We start from the raw sequence: 26099 nt of genomic DNA, 5'->3' as shown, positions 1-26099 counted from the left end.
GCATATCTGAGGTTATTGATATTTCTCCCAGCAATCTTGATTCCAGCTTGTGCTTCATCCAGCCCAGCGTTTTTCATGATGTACCCTGCATATAAGTTAAATAACCAGGGTGACAATATATAGCCTTGACATACTCCTTTCCTGATTTGAAACCAGTCTGTTGTTCCATGTCCAGTTCTAACTGTTGCTTCCTGACATGCATACAGATTTCTCAGGAGGCAGGTCAGGTGGTCTGGTATTCCCATCTCTTGAAGAATTTTCCAGTTTGTTTTGATCCACACAGTCAAAGGCTTTGGCATAGTCAATAAAGCAGAAATAGATGTTTTTCTGGAACTATCTTGCTTTTTTGATGATCCAGTGGATGTTGGCAATTTGATCTCTGGTTCCTCTGCCTTTTCTAAATCCAGCTTGAACATCTGGAATTTCATAGTTCACGTACTGTTGAAGCCTGGCTTGGAGAATTTTGATCATTACTTTGCTAGTGTGTGAGATGAGTGCAGTTGTGCAGTAGTTTGAGCATTTTTTGGCATTGCCTTTCTTAGGGATTGGAATGAAAATTGATCTTTTCCAGTCCTGTGTCCACTGCTGAGTTTTCCAAATTTGCTGGCATATTGAGTGCAGCACTTACACAGCATCATCTTTTAGGATTTGAAACAGCTCCACTGGAATTCCTTTCCAGTAGCTTTGTTCATAGTTGCTTTGTTCATAGATGCTTCCTAAAGCCTTGACTTTGTATCCACTAGCTTTTTTCATAGTTGCTTTGTTCATAGATGCCTCCTAAAGCCTTGACTTTGTATTCCAGGATGTCTGGCTGTGGGTGAGTGATCACACCATTGTGATTATCTGGGTGATGAAGATCTTTTTTGTGCAGTTCTTTTGTGTATTCTTGCCACCTCTTCTTAATATCCTCAGTTTCTGTTAGGTCCATATCACTTCTGTCATTTATTGTGCCCATCTTTGCATGAAATGTTCCCTTGGTATCTCTAATTTTCTTGAAGAGATCTCTAATCTTTCCCATTCTATTGTTTGTTATTGCAGGATCATACTTCCCTGAAATTAAGTGTGGTCATATGTCTTGCTTTGACCAATGGAACAGAGTGGAAGTGATATGTATCACTTCTTGGAAAAAGCATTTAAGGGCTGGGCTTCACCTTCCATCCTGATCATTTCCTGCTTTGCCCATGTGAATGTTCCCAGTGATACAAAGGTGCCGTAAGATGAAAGTAATACATGATGTGTAAGTGAGGAAAACACAAAACCAAATAAATCAAAGACAGAAACAAGATTTTGTTACATTAAAGCTACTGAGATGTATGGGCTTGTTGCCTACTCTGACTTCATCTTTGTCTTCTTTCCCTCTTTTTGACAGTCTCCTTTTCTCTTTTCTTGCCTCCTCCCCTCATTACTCACCTCTTCCATCCTTTCCCTATGATTCCATTGCTCTCTTAACTGGAAATAATAGTAAATATAATGTTTTATATTCCTATTCTTAATTTAAAACATGGACAAATTTGCTTTTTGAATAAGAAATGAGGACATTTGAATAAGAAATGAGTACAGTGAATGACATATTTCACTTAAAAAAAAAAAAAAGCCTTGAGGTTAAATTAAAAATCAGGTTTAGTTTGTATAAAAAATGTATGCTTTGAAAACCTTACTGTATTATACAAAGATATGGTGTTACCATTGTTGATATACCCTCAGTTGATTCCAGTGTGGGTTAGTGGCTATCAGGAAAAATAAAAACAAACATAAACCTTCCCTAAACACCAAGCAGCGCAGAAAAACCAGAGATCCCACTGGAGTAGTTCTGAACAGGAAATCACTTACAGCATGATCAACCACTTAGCTTTCACTGGTAACTTTGTTAAGAAGGCTGCTGGAGCTGGAACACCGAGAAGACTATTTAAGACTAAAGAACATCTAAAGTTATCAAAGGAACTCTGATGCACATCTTCATGCACAGTCATTCACAACATAGTATTTAGCCCCGAGGTCACCCCCACCATCCTGAAAGTTTTTTCAAGCAATTAAAGTCACCCTAATCACGAAGCAGCAGAGAACATAAGTGCAGGAAATGCAATTATAGCCTGGCTAATCATGCATATTTAAATAAACACAATAGATGTGTACTCTGAAGACAAATTCAACAAGCTCTGGTTTCAAATAAGAACATGCACTATTAGGTAAACATAACGAGGGCTTTTAGGCCATTTTACAACACAAGGGAGAGAACTGATGAGGGTTTTACACAAGACCAACTCTGCAGAAATGATCTGGATGCAGGGAGGAGAGGAGAAGGTATGCAACAGTTATATGAGGAAAAGAAGAACATGCAAAAGGAAGCAAGAGGTGGAGAATTCTGAAGTTCACTTACTGCCTGTTTTTGCTCTTCCTCCTAGAGGTGGTGAAGATGAAAAAAACAGTAGAGGGAAAAAAGGAGAGAAATTAATGCCCATCACCACAAACATCTGGAACAAAGTGACAGAACAGGGCAAACCAGGTCAGACCCATGGGTTCAGAGACCCAAGAGCCTGACCACCATCAGAGCATCATCAGGTGGATAGTGCAAATGGCAAGTTTATGCCACATCCAGTTCTTTAAATGCTAAGTTCTAGAGTTAGAGGGAAAGAACCTCATAAAACCTCTAGTCCAACTTCCCCTTTTATACACAAAAAAGACCTGACTTGCCCAAGGTTACATCACTATTTGAGGTAAACTGAAAGAAGGAGCTCAACCATGACTCAAAAGCTCAATGATCGTTCTGTTTCACCATTCACAATATTCACAAGTGTTTAGATACACTTCTCTATGCCAGTGGTTCTCAAAGTGCAGAACACAGACCAAGCAGCAGCAGCATCACCTGGAAACTGGTCAGAGATGTGTGCTTTGCCCTGTATCCCCCTAGACCAAGAGAATCAAAATCCTTGGGGGTGAGGGCAGCACTGTTTCATGAGCCTTTCAGCAGATTCTGAATCCTGCTAGTTTGAGAACTAGTGCTCTTAAGAACTTCCTAGACACTAGAGATTCCATCTGGCCACAGATTGTTTTATTTAGTCTCCTCTCTTCCACGTGTGGAGCTTTTGGTCACTGTGTGGTCCTTCTCAAGGATGCACATGCATCCCCTTCCCTTCCTGCTCTAAACTGGAAACTGCTTCAAGGTCCTAAGAGGGTTTTCAAAGAGAGTTCTCATTACTCCAACACAGGTTCGTTTACTCCTCCCTATGCATGAAGCACTAGAAACATGAAGGTCAGGTATGGTCTCTGTCTCTCAGAGCCTTACAGGGATGGTACTCAGAGAAGGCCTCTCCTAACCCTTAGCTCTCAGAAGGCAGCTGTAGACACTGAAGAACGAAGCACAGCGAGGAGGAGATAAACACTTCCGAGTTCCTCTCTCTTCAGTCTTGTGCTTCTAAGTTACTCTGTCTTTTAATGGGTCTCTTCGCTTCCTTTTTCTGTGCCTCATCATGGGTAACTGTGGTCATGACACCTCTGCTCTTTGCCCAAATACACAAATCTAAAAGCTGTTCAATGGTTCCATTTAAATTGGATCCATCCGTGCAGACCGTCTTTACTAAACATGTGTGTAGGAAGTCTTAGGAATAGATACGTGATTCTCAGTCTGCAGATCTGGGAGCAATGGTGAGAATGATTTCAGTAAAGGCAAGGAATTATAAAAGGGAGAGGAATAGTAAGAATCTGGAGAGAGTCATTTTATTCCTGCAAGGGAGAGACATGCACTGGAAATTAAATGGGCACCAACAATCTCTTGAGGAAACTCCAGTTCAGCACCGGAAGATATTCTTCGTTATCAAAGCCCCAGCTGCTAGATGCCTGGCCAAACCTAGAACCACAAGCACCCAGGCAAAGAGGGGCGTGAGTGTTAGCGGAATTCACCTGAAGAAGTTAGCATCTTCCAGCTTTTGCATCTGGTATGCACGGCTCCAGTTAGAAGGGGTTAGAGTTTTACAGTTGGGGAACGACCTTCCTGCCTCATCAGGCTTCCCTGTGAGGCAGCACACTTTTCTCCCATTCATCCGGCAAGGCAAATAGCCACAGAAGAGTTATTAAACAATTCAAAATGTGTTTACTGCTGGCATTAAATGTTGAAATGGAAATTGGTAGGGGAGGAACAGGGCAATCCTGACAAGTTGGAATTGCATCTGAGATCAAAAGACCAGTATATAATGTCTTAGAACTGTTTCTAAGATTCTCACTGCTTTCTCCAGGTTGGGTATTGAAGACAACATCACCTTGGCTCAACAGAATAGGGAAGTTCAGAAAGCAAGGTTTCATGTTTGCACATTTGTGACTCTGCTCTATAGAATTTATCCAACGACATAAGATCGTGATAATCTGCAGTAGATGTATGTCAGGTTAGGATGGGGTGAGTGGACAGGGCAGTGTTTCTAGGACTCAGAGAGCCCCCATGTGCATTGGGATTGGCAGAGACTTTGGTTAAGTGTTACTTAGGATGCTGTTTAATCCAAATTCACCAAAGTTAATCAGATAAAGGCTCTGTCAACATAATAAACAGGTCAGATATAAAGTCTTAGAACCTTTTTGTTATCAATTAGTTGGGGTCAGTAAAGATTGACTGATGACAAGTCAGGCATAGGAGCCAAGTTAATTTAAAGGCGGGTAATAATGCCTTAATTATAAAGTACAAATCTAGGATTGCTCAAGTTACCTGAAAATATGGGAGATCCATCCACGTGGGGGATATCTGGCTCAGTGGCCAGAATAATGTCACAGCCATTGTATTTATTGTCATCTATATTTTAAAAATTCATATTCCAAATCTCATTTGCAAATGAGGTTAAAATTTAAAACTACAGAATTCATTTGGTAAATGTATTTCAAAAGTAATATTGGAAAAATCAAAAAAGAGGCAAAAAAATACTGGGAACATGATTTAGAAACAAACACCAACATACAACTATTTCTGGATCAAATAGGAAGTTTGAGATAGAGGTTATCCATATATACTCATTCATCAGGGGAAAAAAATGTAAAGAAAAGATACATCCTGAAACACGGGTACTTGAGTGTCAGTCTGTATTATATCATTTGGAAAAAACAACAATAAGGAGGCACCTGATACTCCCTGGTGACAGGGACTGAGTCTTAGTCACCATTATATACCACATAGCTAAAAAGGACTCTTAGGAACTCAATACGTTTCTGCTAGATAAATGATTTTTACCCTGCCTTATCCCCTCTCCGCCAAATTTACGATTTCTGCTGAATGAATTAATAAACAATGGTGACACTTCACATGTATGCTTCTTCAAATTATCAATTTTCAGATAAATAGACACAGTATATAGTATTTCCCTGGAACAATAAAATTAAAGTATTCCACGTGAAATAGAAACTTACTGTGTGGTATACTTTAATTCATGAGTATCCCAGATCATGTGGCTCAGTTGTCCATCAGACTAACTACTTACAGCTGTTTTATGAGGGCACTAAATGCGAGCAGACTGAACATGAATGAAAGCAAGACAGTCCTTTGAAATTAAAATTAGAATTCTGAAGGGTACTTTTACTATTTGTTGGTAAATGTAGTTTTCATAGTAGGAAAACATCTTTGAAATTTTAATAGAAGTCAACGATTCCTATGTATAACCTTTTAGAAGTGCATATAATACACAAATTAAGGTTATGCTGTAGCCCTTTTAGGAAGCTGGACACAAGGTCTGAGATTTTCAACTGTGAATTTTAATCGATGGATTAAAAAAGATGACATTCCTGGTTTATGTTTTCAAATCCTTTCTCCCTTTTTGAATGACCACAGCCTGTCAGGTGGATAATGATAAGGCATTTAAGAACCTGGAAGGGGATCCTACAAAACAGAGCAGTGAGGTCCTGCTTATTTTACTGAAATTGTAATTAAAAGACAATGGCTGGAAATACAAAGAAATGGAGGGTTTGGGAACAGAGTTGCAGGTATCAGCTCCCTCTACTTAGGCCTTGAATACAAGTATCAGGGGTACACAGCAAGGTCAGGGTAATGCACATGGGACCAGGGCCAGGAACTCTGAGGAACACGAAGGCCCATCAGCTGATGAGGCCCACCAGCTGACGGGAAAGCTTTCTGTGATACTTAGGGGAAATGCATTCTAACTTCCCTTCAGTTTGCATAAACATTTTTGCCTTTTACAAAAATCACCCCGGGGTACCTTCCCATTTATGTTCTGGGTAATATCTGAGAAACATTTTCCTGAAAGGGAGGTAAATCCCCTGTAGCCTTCTGTCCTTTGGGTGGACTAACCCCACATCGGTGGAGCTTTCACAGCCCTGTAGAGCTCCAGATGCTGCACTGGCCCAGTGTGTTTAAGCTCGCCCCTGCTCTCTTGAGTGGGTGACTGGGTTGCCTGGTTGGGTACTTGACAGCTATTTGAGGGATCTGGGCCAGGTTTTAGGCATAAGGTTTTCTTTAAACAAGACCCATTTAGACAAACTATTTCTCAGGAGAAATCCTGCTAACAGGGTTAATGTAGAAATATGTCTCCAAATACCCTAATACCCAGGACCAAAGCTACAAAAAACTCAGCTTAAAACTAAAAGAAATGATTGTCTCGAGCAAGCCAAAAGTCAGTTCGAAACACAAACACTCCATTTACCCAAGCTGCTAATACCACGAGCTTTATTATTAAAGGGCGGGCTGATGATGAAGTTGAAGAAAAGTCTTCCAGCTGACCTATTCCTGGATTTCCCCTCCAAGTTCAGACCCTTGTCACTCCAGGCCTGAATGATTTCACTAGCCTCCTATTATCCTTTAGTTTCTCCTCTTACTGACCTGTTGCGTACATTTTCCTAAACTATTGTTTCAAAACCTTTAATGACTTCACCTTATCACAGGATTAAATCCACCCCCTTAGCCTGGCTTCTGAGGTACTCAACACCGGATTTCCATTCTGGCTTCTAACTCTGTGACATACCATGAAATACAATGGTTTCAGAGTATAGACAGAAAGACATTAGGAATTTACAGCTTAAACAAATGTACCCTGGTATTGCTGCTACAGGGCTGGTAAATATTTCTACTCAGTGCCAGGCAAGCTGTCCAGGTGAGGACATTTAAATGCCAAGCATGCCTTTGCTCTAGGGTATGGGGGCTGTAATATCTTTTCCAATAAAAAGTACTGAAATTATTCTATATTTTTTCAAGCCCCAATATACCAAACCTAGAGCTATCTGCTATTTTATTGCTCCTAATAGAGCGAAATTATCGATTAGAGTTGGTTTGATTAGGTTGGTTTGCCTCTATAATACGGATTAAAATAGCACACAATATTTGGTAAGTATTCGAGTACACTATTTGAAGCTTTATCTTAAAAGAAACTTTATATAACTGAGAAATATTCATTTATATATAGCTAATACTCGATGGACGTGAGTCTGAGTGAACTCCGGGAGTTGGTGATGGACAGGGAGGCCTGGCGTGCTGCGATCTTATTTATAAACATTCTTATTTATTCATAAAAGCACATCACTCTGGTTCTGGTTACTAATTTTTTGTAATTGGGCTTTAAATAGTTAACCCTTTAGCCTCATCCTGTTCTGACATCACAGGAAAGGCAGAAGCTGAGCAAGGGGTGAAGATGGACAAGAAGAGCTGAGGTGGGAGGAGAAGCCTGGCCGCCGCTCTTACCTTCAGTAGCTTCATCAGCCCTTCCAGCTGGACCATCAGCTCCCTCCTGCTTTCTTGCAATGCTGACATCCTCTGCTCCAGTTCATCTTTCCTCTGCCTGTCAGAAAGGAAAAGTTCATGAGAAACGAAGAGATGAAGCTCTGATACTGGACATATAAAATGGTGATATATCTGTTTTGCCCACTTTACTGCTATGAGAACAGCATGTAAGACTGCCTTCGAAAGTATACATTGCTGTAGAGCAAAAAAGTATTGTTAATATTATTAAAGTCATTTTTTTAATTCTTCAGGAAGTCAAATACCTCATTTACACAAATTAGTTCAAATTTAAATTAACAGTGGAGAAAAATGTGTGAAAACTGCTCAGATAAGATGGGATTCAGTTGTCAGTGCTCCCAGAACCACCCATCAGGCTCAGAAAGTGTGACAGAGTTGAGGATGACTCTGTCTCAGAGAACTTGGTTTCCCTGAGGACAGATTTCATGCCATCAAGTCTAGGTCAATCTGTCCAAACCCAAACTTAAGACTTTCCTTCCTAAACGGTTCTCTTTCTCAATTTCCCCATCTCTCCTACTTTTCCTTCTAAGCTTTTATGGCTGAAAAACTTGATCCTCTTTGATACTTTCCTGTTCATTTCCTAGATTTCATCAGTCACCCAATTCAGATGATTCCTGAATAGCACATGTCTATCTTTCTATTCCTGCTTCTCGGACTTTATCCAAGTATGCTTCACCTCACACATGCAATGGTCTCCTAGCTTGACTAATCCTGATTTCACCTAGGATGACTGGGAAAAAAGCACTGGAATATAAATCAAGAGATTGAGGCCCACCATTTTACTCACTATGCAACCTTGGACAAGTCACTTAACCTGTCTGAGTCTCAATTTTCTCTTCTCTAAAATGGAACTAATAACAAATTACTAACAGTAACATTTTAAAAAGCTTTCTTGATGTGGATGATTTTTAAAGTTTTTATTGAATTTGTTACAATATTGCTTCTGTTTTATGTTTTGATTTTTGAGTGGTGAGGCATGTGGGATCTTATCTCCCCAACCAGGGACTGCACCCACACTCCCTGCATTAGAAGGTGAAGTTCCAACAACAGCACTATCTTGAAGATCAAGGAAGATGGTGGACATGAAAGCATTCTGTGGCCTTCACAATGCTACTCAAAGGAAAGCTGTACTCCTTTCATCATCTCATGTAATAATCTAAACAGCAGACTTTTCCTAGCATCACTGACTCTGCCCTGCATAGCCACTGGCCACACGTGACTACTCAGCACTAGTCTGAACTGAGATGCACTGTAAGTGTAACTTACACACTGGATTTAAAAACTTAGTGTGAATGAAAGTAATATATCACAATAATTTTTAATGTTGATTAAATGTTGAAAAGATAATATTTTAGATTAGGCAGGTTAAATGAAAGAAGTTTTAATGGCACCTATTTCCTTTTAGTTTTTCAACACAGTTGTTAGAAAAATTTTAGTACATAGATGGCTCACATTATACTTCTATCAGAGAGAATACTGCTACAAACTTTACCTACATTTGATCCAAAGTTCCTTACTTCCCTTTCTCTTCTGTGTCTGGACCTCCAGCCATGGTTCACTTTTTCCTAAGCAGACGGCATCACTTTACGCCTGAGTATTCCCCTGCTCTCTTCCAAATACTATTTATTCCTTAGTGTCCATCCTAAACGTCACTCTTTTCAGGAAGCTATTCCTGATTACTTCAGTGGATATCGGATCCTGCTTATTTAATCACTATAGCAACCAGTGCTTCTCTGGGGCACTTAATTTATTTTACCTTGTACTGCTGTCATTCATACTATGACGCAAAATCTTTGGGGTCAGGGGATGAGCCTTACTCATCTCTGCATACACTGAATGATTAAGAGAATATCACACATCCAGTGTGGACTCAATTAACATCGTGAACTTAATGAAATCATTATTTGAAGCTCTCGAAGGATTTCCAATGACCTATCACTTAAGGCTCTCAGAATCTGGTCTCAATTATCCAACTAATTTTATCTCCCATCACTGGTACTCTAAAGATTAATTCACTGGATGGCTGAAAACAAATTCTTAGCTTCAAGATTCTTTCCTCTCTCTGAAATGTGTTATATTTATTGGGGAATCTTGCTGAACCCCAACTCTGTATCTAATCTTAAATGTTTTATCCCACACTTCATTCAAACCATAGCTACCTTTCATGGTTCAGCCCAAATTCCACCACCTTTAAGGGACAAATTGCTTCTAAATTTCTCCTAATATCCACACTACTTATTATTAACATTGTACAGTATTACTTAGGTGATTAGAAATTTATTTTATGTTTTGTTTCCAAAAGAAGATTATAACTTTTTAAGATAGAATCATTGTCTTCTTCATACTCCCTAAATTTCCAGCACAGGTATAAACTCAATAAGGAGTGGACTCATTCAATTTTCTAGAAAGTCTTTCTTCCCTGAACCCCCAAGACTGGATGCAGTATTCTTCCTCTGCTGCTGCTGCTAAGTTGTTTCAGTCGTGTCCGACTCTGTGCGACCCCATAGATGGCAGCCCACTAGGCTCCTCTGTCCCTGGGATTCTCCAGGCAAGAATATTGGAGTGGGTTGCCATTTCTTTCTCCAATGCATGAAAGTGAAAAGTGAAAGTGAAGTCGCTCAGTCATGTCCAACTCTTAGTGACTTCACGGACTGCAGCCTACCAGGCTCCTCCATCCATGGGATTTTCCAGGCAAGAGTACTGGAGTGGGTTGCCATTGCCTTCTCCGTCCTCTGTGCTATGCAGCATCAAATAATTACAATACAAAATGGCAAAAATGAATGAACTATAGCTATCAGTTCTTGCAGCTACATGGAAGGATCCTAAAGAACAGTATTAAGTGGGAAAAATGTCTCAGAAGACTGCATATTAGTTTCATTTCAATAAAGCTCAAAAAGCAAAACTAGACACTCTATTGTGTGAACATACACACATATCTGAAAAGACTTTAAAAGCAAGGGAATGATAAAGCAAATTCTGGATAGAGGTTAGCTCTGGCGGGGAAGGCAGAAGGAAGTGAGACAAGATGGGGGCACTTATGCAGATGACATGGCTTTAGCAATACGTGAATTCTCAAGTAGGGTGTGGGTTTCTGGGTGTTCATTTTAGCATAATGTTTCATATCCTACTCTCTTGTTTCATATATTATTATAATAACAAATATACCATTAAAAATAATAAAGGGGGAAAAGACAATTTTGGTAGTCAGGATTCATAACCACTATCCCTAAGGATAAAATTCTCTATCTTGTTTTATTATACTAGCTGGGTACTGGCAGTTCCTGTATTCAAATACATATTTCAAAACCAGAAGGATGTCAGGACCTACAAATGAATCTTGCCCTTTATGTGTCTTGTGATAAACAAAAGTTTGTAATATTAATCTAGATGAATTTCCCAACTTCTTTCATGGCTAGTAATTCTGAGAAATTAGTTTCTATTCCAAAATTCTAAAGAAATTCTTCTACGTTTTCTTCTAGAAGTTTTAACATTTTTGTCTCCGTGTTTCATCCATCTGCCGGTGTTTTTTGCATATTAAGTGTGAGAAAGAAAGCCAGTATGTGTGTCCTTATGTGTGAGCAATTGCTCTAGCACACTTTATTAAACTGTCCCTCTTTTTTCAGTGATACGGAAGCTGCTTTTGAGATTAAATACTTTCAGATTTCTCAGAATTTAGACCTTCCTTGGACTTAGATTGAATTCCTTGCCTGATGTCACATCGCTGGATTCTGCCCTTTGTCTATTCGACTAGGTCTACGATTTTTTCCGATCTCTAGCATAAAGAAGCCCTTTCAGCACTCCCAGTCCCAGCAACAGTGAAACTAAAATATGACAGTTTTTTGCTTTTCTAGATACAAGAGTCACCTGTGCCTGAGCTGAGGTGGAGAAAAAAAGCAGCTAGCTGTATCTTATCGGAGCTGTGCTCCGAGTCAGCAGCTTCTGCTTTCCCATCCTTCCTGCTGCTGCTGCTGCTAAGTCGCTTCAGTCTGATATGACACCAATTGTGTTGATTTCCCAAATGTGCAACAGCAGACCCAGAGCCACCAAGATCTCAGTCCGACTCAGAAACTCAACTGAATTTCTTTTTTGGAGAATGGGAATCTCTGTATCTCTAAAGATTTTCTTCTGCACAGCTTAAATTCTTGATGACTTATCTGTTAATGACATAAATCTAAACAGAAGGAGAGTTAGAAAAAAACAATCATCTCTATTCTTTAAGAGAAGAAATCATGGCTGGGAAGCTAAATGATCTAAATCAAAGGAAGAACTAAGGAAGGACTTTCAACTCTGTAGAAATCCAGGTGATGGCACATTAGAAATCGACTGTGGGATGCCAAAGGTTACAACCTATGCAGAAAGAATCCACTGTTTGAGAATCCACAGGTCTGGTGAGAATCAAGCCACTCATTTAGTTTCCATAACGGCTTCACTTAGGGAAGAAGGTGCACACATCTTTCTAAGACTGATAGGAAATAAGACGCTATGAATGTTGGTCCCCAGGAGAAGGGCAACCCACTCCACCACTCTTTGCCTAGAGAATTCCATGGACCATGGGGTCTCAAACAGACACGATGGAGTGACACACACTCACACACAACGTTGCCTGGATCTTGCTCATGTCATACTCTTCTGGAAGATGCCTCCATTCCCCTGAAAACAGCACCAAGTGGGAGCTGAAGCTGCTCTCTACCCCCATCTTGATCCCACATCCTTGGTCTCTCGCTCCTTGAAAGAGTTTATGTTGAAGTGGAAGGTACCCTTTTACCTGTTGCTGGGGAAGACTGAAGGCAGGAGGAGAAGGGGACGACAGAGGATGAGATGGTTGGATGGCATCACTGACTTGATGGACATGAGTTTGAGCAAGCTCCGGGAGTTGGTGATGGACAGGGAAGCCTGGCATGCTGCAGTTCATGGGGTCGCAAAGACTTGGACACAACTGAGTGACTGAACTGAACTGAACTGGAAGGTACCAGAGCCACAGCGTAAGGGATTCCCACTTGGTTTCACATCTCAGGGGATTTCCCGACACGGACTCCTGATCTATGTAGTGCTAGAGAACATACTCAAAGGACGGGAAGAGTATTATTCCTTGCCAAGAGTCTTTAAAGTCAGACTAATTTCAAGATAAGAAGATGGAGTGCAGCACCCTGGGCTTCTTCAAGCAATCACAGAAGTATGAACACTGCTCTACTTGCGGTGGAGCTGGAGGCTGGTGTTTACCTAGTTCTGGAATGAAGGCAGGAGATCACAGAATGATTAATAAAGGAACTCAAACATCTGAAGCAGTAACAGAATGAGTGGAATGCTTCAGCTATTCGTTTTAACATGACTAGATGTATGGATGAACGGATCCTATCCCACTAGTCTGGTTTCCTGAGACATGAACTCCTATCAGAGCAGGTTATGATGGGGATGGCAGTGCAGGACGCTTACTTACCTCAGGAGCCGCAGCTCGGCCAGCAGCGTGGGGTTCTGCTGGGCCTTCTCCGGGGTGGGCTGGGACGCCTGCTCGTGCTCCAGACGGAGACGCTGAATCTCCTGCAGGATCTCTCTAGACAGGGTGGGTGAAAGAGATGGCCACGTGATGCTTCACAGCGGTCTCTTTCTCTCTCTTTCCTGTTAGAAATTTTTATTCCACTAGTGCTGCCTCTGTCTATCTTGTTCCGGGTGCTTCTGAACAACCAAGACGTGAAATGGACGTCATCTTAAAATACCCACACTTGATATTTCCTCAATGAAACAACCCTTTGTGGTAGAAAAAGTCACATAAATCTTCTTCTCAAGAACTCGAAAAAAAAAAAAAAGAACTCGAAAAATCTCCACAGAAAAATGACAACTAGAATACTCAGTTCCTCTCCAGGGGAACCTTGTAGCCTCCTAATGCAGGTCTAGTGCGTATTTCCCTCAAGTCTTCCTCCGTCTCGCTTCCCCTCCTGACCCCCAGCCCCTACCCCGAGAGCCGACGGTGGTCCCTTCCTCCACGATGCCTGCTCTCCTCTGCCCAGCCTCCTCATCCTGGTTCCTGCCTTTTCAGTGCGTGATCTTGTATTGTTTGGGCTCCAAGCCTGTGAACGGCTCTTCTGTGAGAGACCATGCAGCATCACGGGCCAGGACGAGATGGTGAGGCAGAGCAAAGGCTCCCGGAGTGGAGTGGAGAAAGGAATGGTGAGAGGGGAACACACTGGTGGGTGGGGCAAAGATTTTCCCCGAGGGCACGTGAGCAGGGTTGCCGACGGCCAGAATGAACTGCGTGCAGAGTTCATGCACAAATTAGTGTCCAGGGCAAGACTTGGGCTAGCCTATCTTAACCAAGGTGGAATCTTCCTTTGTGCTCAAAACCCATCTAGACTGCAAGGAAAACGAGAATCAGATACTCACATGATAATCTTGGGCTTATAAACTGGCTTCCTCTCTCTGCATTCTTACCTGTTTTTATTTTCCAGTTCTGCAATAAGCTGTCTTTGTTGTTTGTTGGCATCAAAGTTAAAGCTCAAGTCAGTGGGAGGACGGGTCTAGAGTGAGGAAGAAAGGTTTTTGGTTTTTGATTCAAATATATCCAGAGCCCCAGATGGACTGATTTTTTTTTTAAACATATTTTTGAGGTATAATCTACATACCATAAAATCCACCCATTTTAAGTGTACAATTCAATGAGTCTTAGTATATTTAAAGTTATGCAAACAAAGCACCACAGTCCAATTTTAGAACATTTTTCATCACCAGGGAAAGTTCCCTCATGCCAGTTTGTAGTAAACTATGACTCCCAACCCCAACCGCAGGCAAACACTGATCTGCTTTCTGTCTACAGTTTTGCCTCACCCCACTCCAGTACTCTTGCCTGGAAAATCCCATGGACAGAGGAGCCTGGTAGGCTGCAGTCCATGGGGTCGTAAAGAATCGGACACGACTGAGCGACTTCACTTTCACTTTTCACTTTCATGCATTGGAGAAGGAAATGGCAATCCACTCCACTGTTCTTGCCTAGAGAATCCCAGGGATGGGGGAGCCTGGTGGGCTGCTGTCTATGGGGTCGCACAAGAGTTGGACATGACTGAAGCAACTTAGCAGCAGCAGCAGCATACATGGAATGATACAACATGTACTCTTTGGTTTCTGGCTTCCACTTAATATGTTTCTGAGGTTCATCCATGTTGCTCCATGAATGAAGGTTCCTTCCTTTTTACTGCTCAATAGTATTCCACTGTTTTCAGCTTTTGGTTATTACAAATGAAGCTGCTCTGAACTCTCATTTACAAATCTTTGTGTTGATATGTGTTTTCATTTCTTTTGATTAAATACCTAAGAGCGGAACTCCTAAGTTACATGGTAACTCTGTATTTAGCATATTGAGAAAGTGTCAAACTGTTTCCCAAAGTGGCTGAAACATTTTACAATCCCAGCAATAGTAAAGGAGGGTTCCAACTTTGTTATATCCTTGCCAATACCTGTCATTGTCTTTTTGGTTTTAACCATCCAAGTGAACGTGAAGTACCTAAACTGTGGGTTTTAAAAAAATGAGATATAATTTACATGCTTTAAAATTTACCCTTTTAAAGTATACATTTCAGTGGTTTGAAACTATACTTATAAGACTGTGAGCCCATCACCAGCATCTACTTTCAGGACATTTTTACCACCCCCAAAAGAAACCCACAGTCACTCCCCACATCCCTCCCCACTATCTCGTGACAACTGCTAATCTACTTTCTGTATCTATGGGTTTGCCTATTCTAGACAGTTCATACAAATGGAATCATGCAATATGTGATCTTTTAAGTATAGCTTCTTTCACTTAGCAAATGATTTCAGGGTTCATCCATGTTGTAGCACGTATCAGCATTTTATTCCTTTTTATGGTTGAATAATATTCCACCATATGGATAGATAGCATTTTGTCTATCCATTCAACAACTGATGGGCATTTGGGTTGTTTCCATTTTGGTGGGCTATTTTGAATAATGCTGTTATGAGCATTTGTGGACAAGTTTCTGTATAGAGGCATGCTTTCATTTTGGGCGGTATATAAGAGTGAAACTACAGAGTCACATACAGTAACTGTCTTTTGAGGAACTGCCAAGGCTGTTTCCTACATGGCTGCACTTTTAATGATATACAAATAATTTATATTCTCACTAGCAATATATTAGAGATCCATTTTTCTACTTTCTTGCCAGCAGTTGTTATTGTTCATTTTTTTGACCATAGTCATCCTCAGCTCAGTTCAGTCACTCAGTCGTGTCCGACTCTTTGCGACCCCATGAATCACAGCACGCCAGGCCTCTCTGTCCATCACCAACTCCCGGAGTTCACTCAGATTCATGTCCATCGAGTCAGTGATGCCATCTAGCCATCTCATCCTCTGTCATCCCCTTCTTCTCCTGCCCCCAATCCCTCCCAGCATCAAAGTCTTTTCCAATGAGTCAACTCTGTGCATGAGGTGGCCAAAGTACTGGAGTTTCAGCTTTAGCATCATTCCTTCCAAAGAAATCCCAGGGCTGATCTCCTTTAGAATGGACTGGTTGGATCTCCTTGCAGTCCAAGGGACTCTCAAGAGTCTTCTCCAACACCACAGTTCAAAAGCATCAATTCTTCCATGCTCAGTCTTCTTCACAGTCCAACTCTCACATCCACACATGAACACAGGAAAAACCACAGCCTTGACTAGATGGACCTTAGTCAGCAAAGTAATGTCTCTGCTTTTGAATATGCTATCCAGGTTGGTCATAACTTTCCTTCCAAGGAGTAAGCGTCTTTTAATTTCATGGCTGCAGTCACCATCTGCAGTGATCTTGGAGCCCAAAAAAATAAAGTCTGACACTGTTTCCACTGTTTCCCCATCTATTTCTCATGAAGTGATGGGACCGGATGCCATGATCTTCATTTTCTGAATGTTGAGCTTTAAGCCAACTTTTTCACTCTCTTCTTTCACTTTCATCAAGAGGCTTTTTAGCTCCTCTTCACTTTCTGCCATAAGGGTGGTGTCATCTGCGTATCTGAGGTTATTGATATTTCTCCCGGCAATCTTGATTCCAGCTTGTGTTTCTGCCAGTCCCGCATTTCTCATGATGTACTCTGCATAGAAGTTAAATAAGCAGGGTGACAATATACAGCCTTGACATACTCCTTTTCCTATTTGGAACCAGTCTGTTGTTCCATGTCCAGTTCTAACTGTTGCTTCCTGGCCTGTATACAGATTTCTCAAGACGCAGGTCAGGTGGTCTGGTATTCCCATCTGTCTCAGAATTTTCCACAGTTTATTGTGATCCACACAGTCAAAGGCTTTGGCATAGTCAATAAAGCAGAAATAGATGTTTTTCTGGAACGCTCTTGCTTTTTCCATGATCCAGCGGATGTTGGCAATTTGATCTCTGGTTCCTCTGCCTTTTCTAAAACCACCTAGAGAGTATAAAATGTATCTCATTGTGAATTCAGGCTTCCTAGGTGGTTCAGTGGTAAAGAATCCACCTGCCAATGCAGGAGACACAGGTTTGATCCCTGGGTTGGAATATCCCCTGGAGAAGGAAATGGCAACCCACTCCAGTATTCTTGCCTGGAAAATTCCATGGACAGAGGAGCCTGGTGGGCTGTAGTCCATAGGGTCACAAAGAGTTGGATACAACTTAGCTACTGAGCATGCACACACACTGTGAATTCAATTTTTATTTTCCTAATGAGTAATATGTTCAGCATACTTTCACAAGCTTACTGGCCATCTAAATATCTTTGGAAAAATCATTATGGTTTTGATTTTCAAATCCACTGACGTTTTTGACTCTGATTACCTCCTTTAAGAATACGGAAGTCAAAAAAAAAAAAAAAGAATATGGAAGTCAATCAACCCAAAATATGAAAATGGATGACTAGGTGACATTTCCCTTTTATTGATTAGCCACAGTGGAAGCTCTAATGAAGGCTCTGGTATGGTTACGCTTCACTCCATGTATAAACATGATATATGATGAAGCAGAAACCTTGTTTCCTATCTAGGGCTTAAAGAGGCAATCAGTAATTCTTTTCATGTGAAACTTCCTAAATAAACACAGGTAAAACAGCATAGCAAATCTGAGTAGCAGGCTTTTTTTAAAATCAAATTACCAAATACTTTTCTTTTTTAAAAGGGAAAAAAGTGATCTTTCTTCCTACAGGAAGAGTGGACCAGTGGCCAACTGAGCAAGTTCTCTCTATTGTCTATGCGTAGTCTTGCGAGAGCCTGAGCCGAACCTCGGAAAAACGGCAAGCCTGAGACTAAACCTGCTATGAATAATAGATTTACAAATCCTGAAGACTGGAGTTAAAATGAATGGTTCCTTATCAGAGTGGGACCAAGGAAAATTATGGATGAGGCAATGAACTCTGAAAGGAACTGGTTTCATATAATGACAAGCAATCAAAACCCCCAAAGTATTTCACTGGACATTTCTAAAGCATCTTTTTAGTTTTGAGTGTCTGACGGCAATGCTGAACCATCTCTCACAGAGGAAGTTGATGCACGAATCGAGAATGATTATCAACAGTAGTTCCTAATGAGAACATACGATATAGTACAGGGAGCTCTGCTTAATGCAGTGTGGTGACCTGAATGGGACTGAAGTCCAAACGGGCGGGGATATATGCACATGCATGGCTGATTCATTCTGCTGTACAGGAGAAACTAACACAGCACTGTAAAGCAACTATATACATGCCAACAAAAATTAACTTAAAAAAACAGTGACTCCTAACCAGGCAATATTTATTCTTTGGCACCAAGAAGCATTGTTACTCAAACATAAAGAAGTAGGGGTGGGGGCTTCCCTGGTGGTGAAACGGTTAAGAGTCCGCCTTAAAATGCTGGGGACACTGGTTCGATCCCTGGTCTGGGAAGATTCCACATGCCATGGGGCAACTAAGCCTGTGTGCCACAGCGACTGAAGCCTGAGTGCCTAGAGCCTGTGCTCCAAAACAAGAGAAGCCTCTGCAATGCAAAGCCCGTGTGCCACAATGCAGAGTAGCCCCTGATCTCAGCAACTAGAGAGAGCCTACGCACAGCAACGAAAACTCAGAATGGCCAAAAATAACTCGATAAATAAAAATTTAAAACGCACACACAAAAAAGAAGTAGAGGTGGAAGAAGATTCAAACCCTTAGTTGTCCCACCTGGAGCAGCCTGCACCCTAGCTCCTTCACCTGGATGTAACAACAGGGAGAGTCCCCAGTGGAGAGAGTTGAATGGCGGCTTATTTCACTCAGACAAATATCAAACCTAGTCAAGGTATATTAAATAATAGAGAAACGTAAGGATTTTACTTACTGACCATCTTAGACACCACAGTATTCCTTAAAAAAACAAAACAAGGCCAGGTATCCCTTCCTAAAATGCCTCCAGAGGTAACGAGGGAAAATTAGTTTTAAAAAACATGGAATACTTTAGCCAGAAGAGACCTAAAGATGGTTTCTTTCAAAAATTAAATATTTCATTCATTTATTCAACAAATATTTCCTGAGCACTTACTACGTGTTAGATACTGTTCCAGAAACTAGGGACGCATTAGTGAATAAGGCAGTGGTCCCCAACCTTTTTGGCAGCAGGAACCATAACATGGAAGACAATTTTTCCATGGAATGGGGAGGCGGGGGGATGGTTTCAGGATGATTCAAGTGTATTATATTTATTGTGCACTTTAATGCCACTGCTGATCGGACAGGAGGTACGGGTCCATGGCTCGTAGGTTGGGGATGCCTGAATACAGCTTCTACCCTCATGTAGCTTACATTACACTGGGAAAGAAAGGTAAGAAATATATATACGTATGTATGACATCAGTAGTGATAGGTTTAATAAAGAAATACAGCGTGATGAAACAGAATAAACTGAAACAGAAGACTTTTAAAATTAGGTAGTTATAAAAGACTCAGTGAACCGAGGAAGCCAGCCAGGTGAAGGTCTGGGGGTTGGTGGCTCGGGCTTGCTGGGCAGAGAGAAGGTTGAAGGCCCACAGTGCTCCAGGTGGGTGTGTTCAGTCAGTATCGATGGAGGGGAGTTAGCCGTGAAGCAAGGGTGGGAGATAAACTGGGAGAGCTCAGATCACAAAGGGCCTTTTCATCATGGTGTGGAGTTTCCATCGCACTCCACATGTGGCATGAAGCCACTGCAGGAATTTGAACAGGGAAATACTGAATTAATTCCAAATAACATAGGTACATACTCTGCTCTTCAGGTGGTGGAATCTAACTCCCTGTTACTTAAGTGTGGCCTGTCCAGTTACTTCCTTCCAAAGAGGACAGTGTGGAAAGGGGAAAAAGAGGAACTTTATGTCAGAGAAACCTGACAAATGCTTCCTCAGCCAAGTGATCAAGGTCAACATCAACAGAGATAAGTAACGCTGATACCATACAAGTAAGATGTGAAGTGAGGAATGTGGCACTTACCCCTTCCTCCCCAAAACCCACAATCTCAGTCTAATCATGAGAAAAATAGATAAGTCCCAGTTAAAGGGCATTCCTCAAAACTGTCCAGGTCATCAAAAATAAGGAAAGTCAGTAATAAGCTATAATGGAAAATAATCCTGTGTATCATATATAAATATAGTTGAACCACTTTGCTCTATACCTGAAACTAACACAATATTGTATGTTTCAATAAAACCAACAAAAAACAGTAAGAAAAGTCAGAGAGAGCGTCAGATCAGAGGAGCCTAAGGAGAGATGACAACTAAATGAAATGTGGTATCTTGGATGGAGCCCCAGAAAAGAAAAAAGACATTTGGCAAAAACTAACAAAATCTGAATAAAGCACATTGTTGCTGTTTGGTCGCTAAGTCATGTTTGATTCTTTTGCGACCTCAGGGTCTGGAGCCTGCCGAGCTCCTCTGTCCATGGGATTTCCCAGGTAAGAATACTGGAGTGGGTTGCCATTTCCTTCTCCAGGAAATCTTCCCAACCCAGGGAGAGAACCCAGGTCTCCCGCACTGCAGGCGGCATGGATTTTAGTTAATACTCATACACTGACATGTTGCAGCAAACGTGCTATACTAAAGTAAGATGTTACTAATATGGGAAAAGAAATATGGGTTATATGGAAACTCTTTGAACTAGCTTCAGAAATTTTCTATAAATCTGAAATTGTTCTGTAATGAAGTTTATTACAAACAAACAAACCCTACTTTGGCTACCAACGGGAGGATTCACTTTGTGGAATAAGAATGGAAGTTAGGAATCCTAGGGTCAGTTACTTACTCGCCATGTAAACTTTGAGCTACTTTATTTTCCTATATACCTTTATTCTCTTGTCTGTAAAATTAGAACTTATGGAAAACGATCCTTTCCTCTGTTACCCTGGTATTCTCTTAGACTTCCCTGGTGGCTCAGACCGTAAAGAATCTGCCTGCAATGCGGGAGACCTGGGTTTGATTCCTGGGTCAGGAAGATCTCCTGGAGAAGGAAATGGCACCCCACTCCTGTATTCTTGCTTGGAAAAGCCCATGGATGGAGGAGCCTGAAGGCTACAGTCCATGGGGTCGCAAAGAGCTGGACACGACTGAGTGACTTCACTTTCACCCACTCCAGTATTCTCTCAGGTTTAGGTAATCGTACAGAGCTCCAGCATCTTTAATGAGATGGAGACACAGCTGAAAAATACAGGATAAGGAACAAAACCTCAATGAGCAAAACTGGGCAAATTGGAAAAGACACTGATGCTAGGAAAGACTGGAGGCAAAAGGAGAAAAGGGTGGGAGAGGATGAGATGGTTGGATGGCATCACCAACTCAGAGTTTGAGTAAACTCCTGGAGGTAAGGATAGGGAAGGATGGAGTGCTGCAGCCCATGGGGTTGCAAAGAGTCAAACACGACTGAGCAACTGAACAACAAAAACCATTAAACCAAGGAAAGGCAACATAGTCAGCAATCATCTGCTGGGGTGCACTTCTGGAGCCTCCTAAAAAGAGACTGGAAGTTTCCTGTCTGGATGAACTTGGCAGAATGAGTTTTACAGAGATATGCCTGCTATCAGTTAGACTTCAGGGCATCCCAGGGCAGCCCTCCCATCACCTCAGTCTTGCCTAGACTAACTGGAGGGCTATGGATCATTAATATTTCCCTCCCTCAAAAAAACCAGTAATGTTTTTTAGGGCAGTGGTTCCTAAGGTAACTGTAAATCAAAAGACTGAAAGTTTTCTTTTTGCTTTTTAAATGAAAATCAATAGACCCTGCTAAATCCATTGATTCTGCATTCAGCGATCTGAGGCAAGGCCAAGAATCTCTATATTTTTTAAGTGCTGCACACAAGATTATCATATGTAGCTAGGTTTGACAATGACAATTTTGTAGGGGTTTAAAGTCACCACATGTGTGCCAAACACACATGAAAATACCATTATCTTTAATTCTAAGAAGCCATAAGGATATATCTGGAGTAGTGTATGGGTGGAGCAGCTGACATGATGATGAGGCTGTGAAGTCTGGGACTGGGCTCTGTGAAAAAAAATCTCAACAATGTGTAAATGTTAGATAGCATGACAATGGATAATGGTTTCCTTTTCCTTTCACTTCCAAGTTGTCCATAGTGAGTTTTTAATTTTCTCATAAAGAAACTTTACAAATAAACAAAAAACCATCTGACTACATCAAATGCTAGTGATGTTTGTGTTGAAATTTTAAGATTTGCCAGACATTGTATTTCTGCTTTAAAAAGGAGTTTAGGCGCTTCAGGAAAACAAATTTGCTCTCTTGGTTCATCTAAGCAATCTACAAATTCTCTGTTTGGGATCAGTCTGTTTGGAAGAGGTTTCCAGTGGCCATGTCTGCCACCTGGGGAGATGTGAGGGTCTGATGTTGGAGCACTTCATAGGGTGTAATGCCGGCTGCTAAAGTGATTTAATGGTCTTTGTGAAGTGTTTTGAAAAAAAAAAAAATCAATACAAAGCCTATCTAGCAGGCTATAAATAAATTCTTTTGAGCACTACACCCACTTTATGCAAAGCACTTGTATCAGTGAGAGATTAGCAGATTAGAAGTCGTCTGTTTAATAGAAATCTAGTTAAGAAGACTCCACCCTGAGAGACCCAATATTTATAAGATAACTACACTTAGGAAAATAAACTGAAGATGAAAGGGGCCATATCAGAATTTAGTCTCAAGAACATTCTAACAAAGATCATTTTCACGTGAATTAGAGAATTGGCATCAGAAACTATCAGGTGTAAACAGATTTATCTTGTTTGCAGTAAAGGAGTACTAGGATCTCCTTTTCAGGGTCAAATGGCTTTGGAGCTTTTATTTACAAAATTTAAAAAGTACTAAAGTCAGCAAGACTGTATAATGGTATTAAGTATACTTAATTTTAAAACTCCAACCACAACACTACTCCATCTCAAAAAAATTAATATTATTTGTAAACTTTAATTTCTAAAATAATAAATATTTGTGACTGACTGGTTTGACTAATCAAACAAAACTAGTCTTTTTCCAAGACTTCCCCCCCCTGATTCTGTTCCATTTCCCTAACCTTTAGAGTCGGAATGTTAGAGTCAGATGTATGACTTATTAGATTCTCAAGGAAAAGATTCTGAAGTCTAAACAAACCCAAAGGAATAAATTACATTTTGAGAGAGAAACGAAGCAAAACTCTCTATTGGCAGCTTTCATAACTATTTCCCTAAGAAGGAGTAAACATAAATTAGTACACAATCCACTGTGGAATATTGTCCTGTAATATCTTGGCCTGCCTGTCCAGTCTAATCTCACTCTAGAACTCCAGAACAATACTGGACCCAGTGGTTTGTGATTCCTGTAACCCCTCTAAGAAATCTTATATAGTCTTGCTGACTGTCAAAATGCCTTTTCTGCACCTATTGAAGTATTATAATTTTCTTCTTTAAATTGCTAATACGGTGAATGACATTGGCTGATTTTCATGTGTTAAATAAATTTGCATTCCTAGGATAAATCTCACTTGATCATGGAATATTATCCTTTCTATATATTGCTGGATTCAATTTGCTAATATTTTCTTAAGGATTTCTGCATCTATGCTTATGACAGAACTTGGCTTGTAACGGTCTTGTATTGTTTTGGATTCAAGTTATGGTGACCTGATAAAATGACTTGGAAAGTGTTCCTTCCTTTTCTATTTTCTGAAAGTTTGTGCCAGATTGTTATTATTTCTTCCTTAAACATATGATAGTATTCAACAGTTAAGACATCTGGGCTTGGAGTTTTTGAAGTCAACTATGAATTCAATTTAACAGATTTATGACTATTTAGATTTTCCATTTATTATGTCAATTATGTAAATTTGTATCTTTCAAGAAATTTGTCATCTAGTCATCAAGTTTATTCGTAACATCAAAGATATTCATAATATTCTTGCCGTCCTTATAATGTTTATAGGCTTTGCAGTGATGTCCTTTTTTCATTCCTAATATTGGTAATTTGCATTTTCTTTCTTCCCTTTTTATGTATTTTTTAAACTGAAGTATTGTTGATTTATAATACTGTGTTAGTTTCAGGTATATAGTATAATGATTCGGGGTGTTTGCAGGTTATATTCCATTAAGGTTATTACAAGATAATAGGTATAATTCTTTGTGTTATATGGTAAATCTTTGTTGCTTATTTATTTTATGTATAGTAGTTTCTAATTCCATATCCAAAACGTGTCCCTCCTACCCTTTGGTAACCACAAGTTTGTTTTCTATGTCTGTGAGTCTGTTCCCCTTTTGTTTTTAACTCTCTATTTATTGGGTTGCACCAAGTCAGTGGTGGGCATGTAGGATCTTTGCTGTGGCATGCTGGATCTTTAGTTGTAGCATAGAGAATCTAGTTCCCTGACCAGGAATCGAACCCAGGCCCTCTGCACTGGGAGCATGGAGTCTTAGCCATTCACTGGATCACCAGGGAAGTCCCAAGTCTGATTCTGTTTTGCATATACACTTGTATCATTTTTTAGATTCCACATTTAAGCGATATTGTAGAGAATCTTTCTCTGTCTGACATTTCACTAAGCATAATATTCTCTAGGTCCACCCATGTTGCTGCAAATGGCAATGTTTCATTCTTTTGTATGGCTGAGTAATACTCCAGCTTGTGTGTGTGAATCACATCTTCTTAATTCAATCATCTGTTGATGGGTACGTGGGTTGCTTTCACATCTTGCCTATTGTACATAGTGCTGCCATGAACACTGGGGTACATATATCTTTTTAAATTAGTGTTTTCATTATTTTCCAGATATACACCCAGGAGTGGAATTGCTGGATCACATGGTAGTTCTATTTTTAGTTTTTAAGGAACCTCCATACTGTTTTTCATAGTCTTCACCAATTTACATTCCCACCAACAGTGTATAACGGTTCTCTTTTTTTCCACATCCTTTTCCCTTTCTTTTTGATCAGGATTTCTAGGGGCTTATTAATTTTATCAATCTTTTTAAAGAACCAAATTTTGGTTCTTTGATTTTCTTTTACTGACTGATTTTTAAAAGCGGTTATTATGGATAAAATTAAAGACCACTGCAATCCCTTCCTTAAACCTGTTTCCTGCCTCCTGTCTCTGAGGTATCTACTCTCCAGAGTTTCATGGTTACCATTCCCCTTCCATCTGTATATTAAAATAATGTAAATTTCTGCTACTCTCCTGTAATCCTCTATTTACTTACCACGTTTCCTGCCTCTGCAGCCAGCCGGGCAGCATAGCGGGCTATAAGTCGGTGCTCCTCGTCCAGTCGGCTAGGACTGTCCAGGACACTGCCAAGGAGATAAAAATTCAACAGGTATCGATTAAACAACCCCTACTCTTGCTTCTCTCTCAGAAAGAACAGATGGGAGAAATGTTTATGAAAAAGAATGGTAACAAAAGAAATGGAGACCTGAATCATAGATACTCATGGTCTTCTGAGACCAAAGGGATTTAGAGAAATGACAAGGCCATGCATAACATCTCTCTTGGGTATATCTATCCCTGTTGCTCCTACACCTTCAGAGGGGACACTTCTGTTTGAATGCAAAGGCTGAAAAAAGGGCATCTATAAAGCCTAGGGAGCTATTTCCAATCGATTGTTTTAAGAAAACCTCATGACATTTAGATATAGGTCCTGAATTCAAAAAGACCAAGAGAAAACTAAAGCATCACGAAACCCAGGGCTGGGGAGTACACTTACCACTGGCTGAGCAAAACTGAGGAACCTAAGCTAGGGCAGGCTCACAATATGATAAAGCGGGGGAAGATTCCATGGTATCAAACGTTCCCCTCCAATGTTCCTTCTCTTCTTTCACCACGCTTGTTCTGCAACTGTAGCCCCAACTTGAGTGAATTAATTTAGTCTGTTACTCTTTACAAGAGTTCCAGCATTCTAAAAATTTTAAACTCCATTAAGGTAGGTTACCCACTCCTGTCTTCTTGGGCT

General features: G+C 40.5%; 1 protein-coding gene across 1 annotated transcript in view; it reads right to left on the bottom strand.

The window, feature by feature from the left end:
• Positions 1-26099, bottom strand: part of DTNB (dystrobrevin beta) — a 238797-nt gene that overhangs the window by 34249 nt on the left and 178449 nt on the right. Inside the window, exons 12-16 of the mRNA XM_052649361.1 lie at positions 25353-25440; positions 14144-14229; positions 13155-13268; positions 7661-7757; positions 2378-2398 (exon numbers count right to left, since the gene is read on the bottom strand). Coding sequence (XP_052505321.1) covers positions 2378-2398; positions 7661-7757; positions 13155-13268; positions 14144-14229; positions 25353-25440 — 406 coding nt within the window. The remainder of the gene's footprint in view (positions 1-2377; positions 2399-7660; positions 7758-13154; positions 13269-14143; positions 14230-25352; positions 25441-26099) is intronic.

Source organism: Budorcas taxicolor, chromosome 11 (genome assembly GCF_023091745.1).
Source record: "Budorcas taxicolor isolate Tak-1 chromosome 11, Takin1.1, whole genome shotgun sequence".
Taxonomy (NCBI): domain Eukaryota; kingdom Metazoa; phylum Chordata; class Mammalia; order Artiodactyla; family Bovidae; genus Budorcas; species Budorcas taxicolor.
The sequence above is the reverse complement of the archived record's forward strand: the minus strand, read 5'-3'. Positions and strand labels throughout refer to the sequence as shown.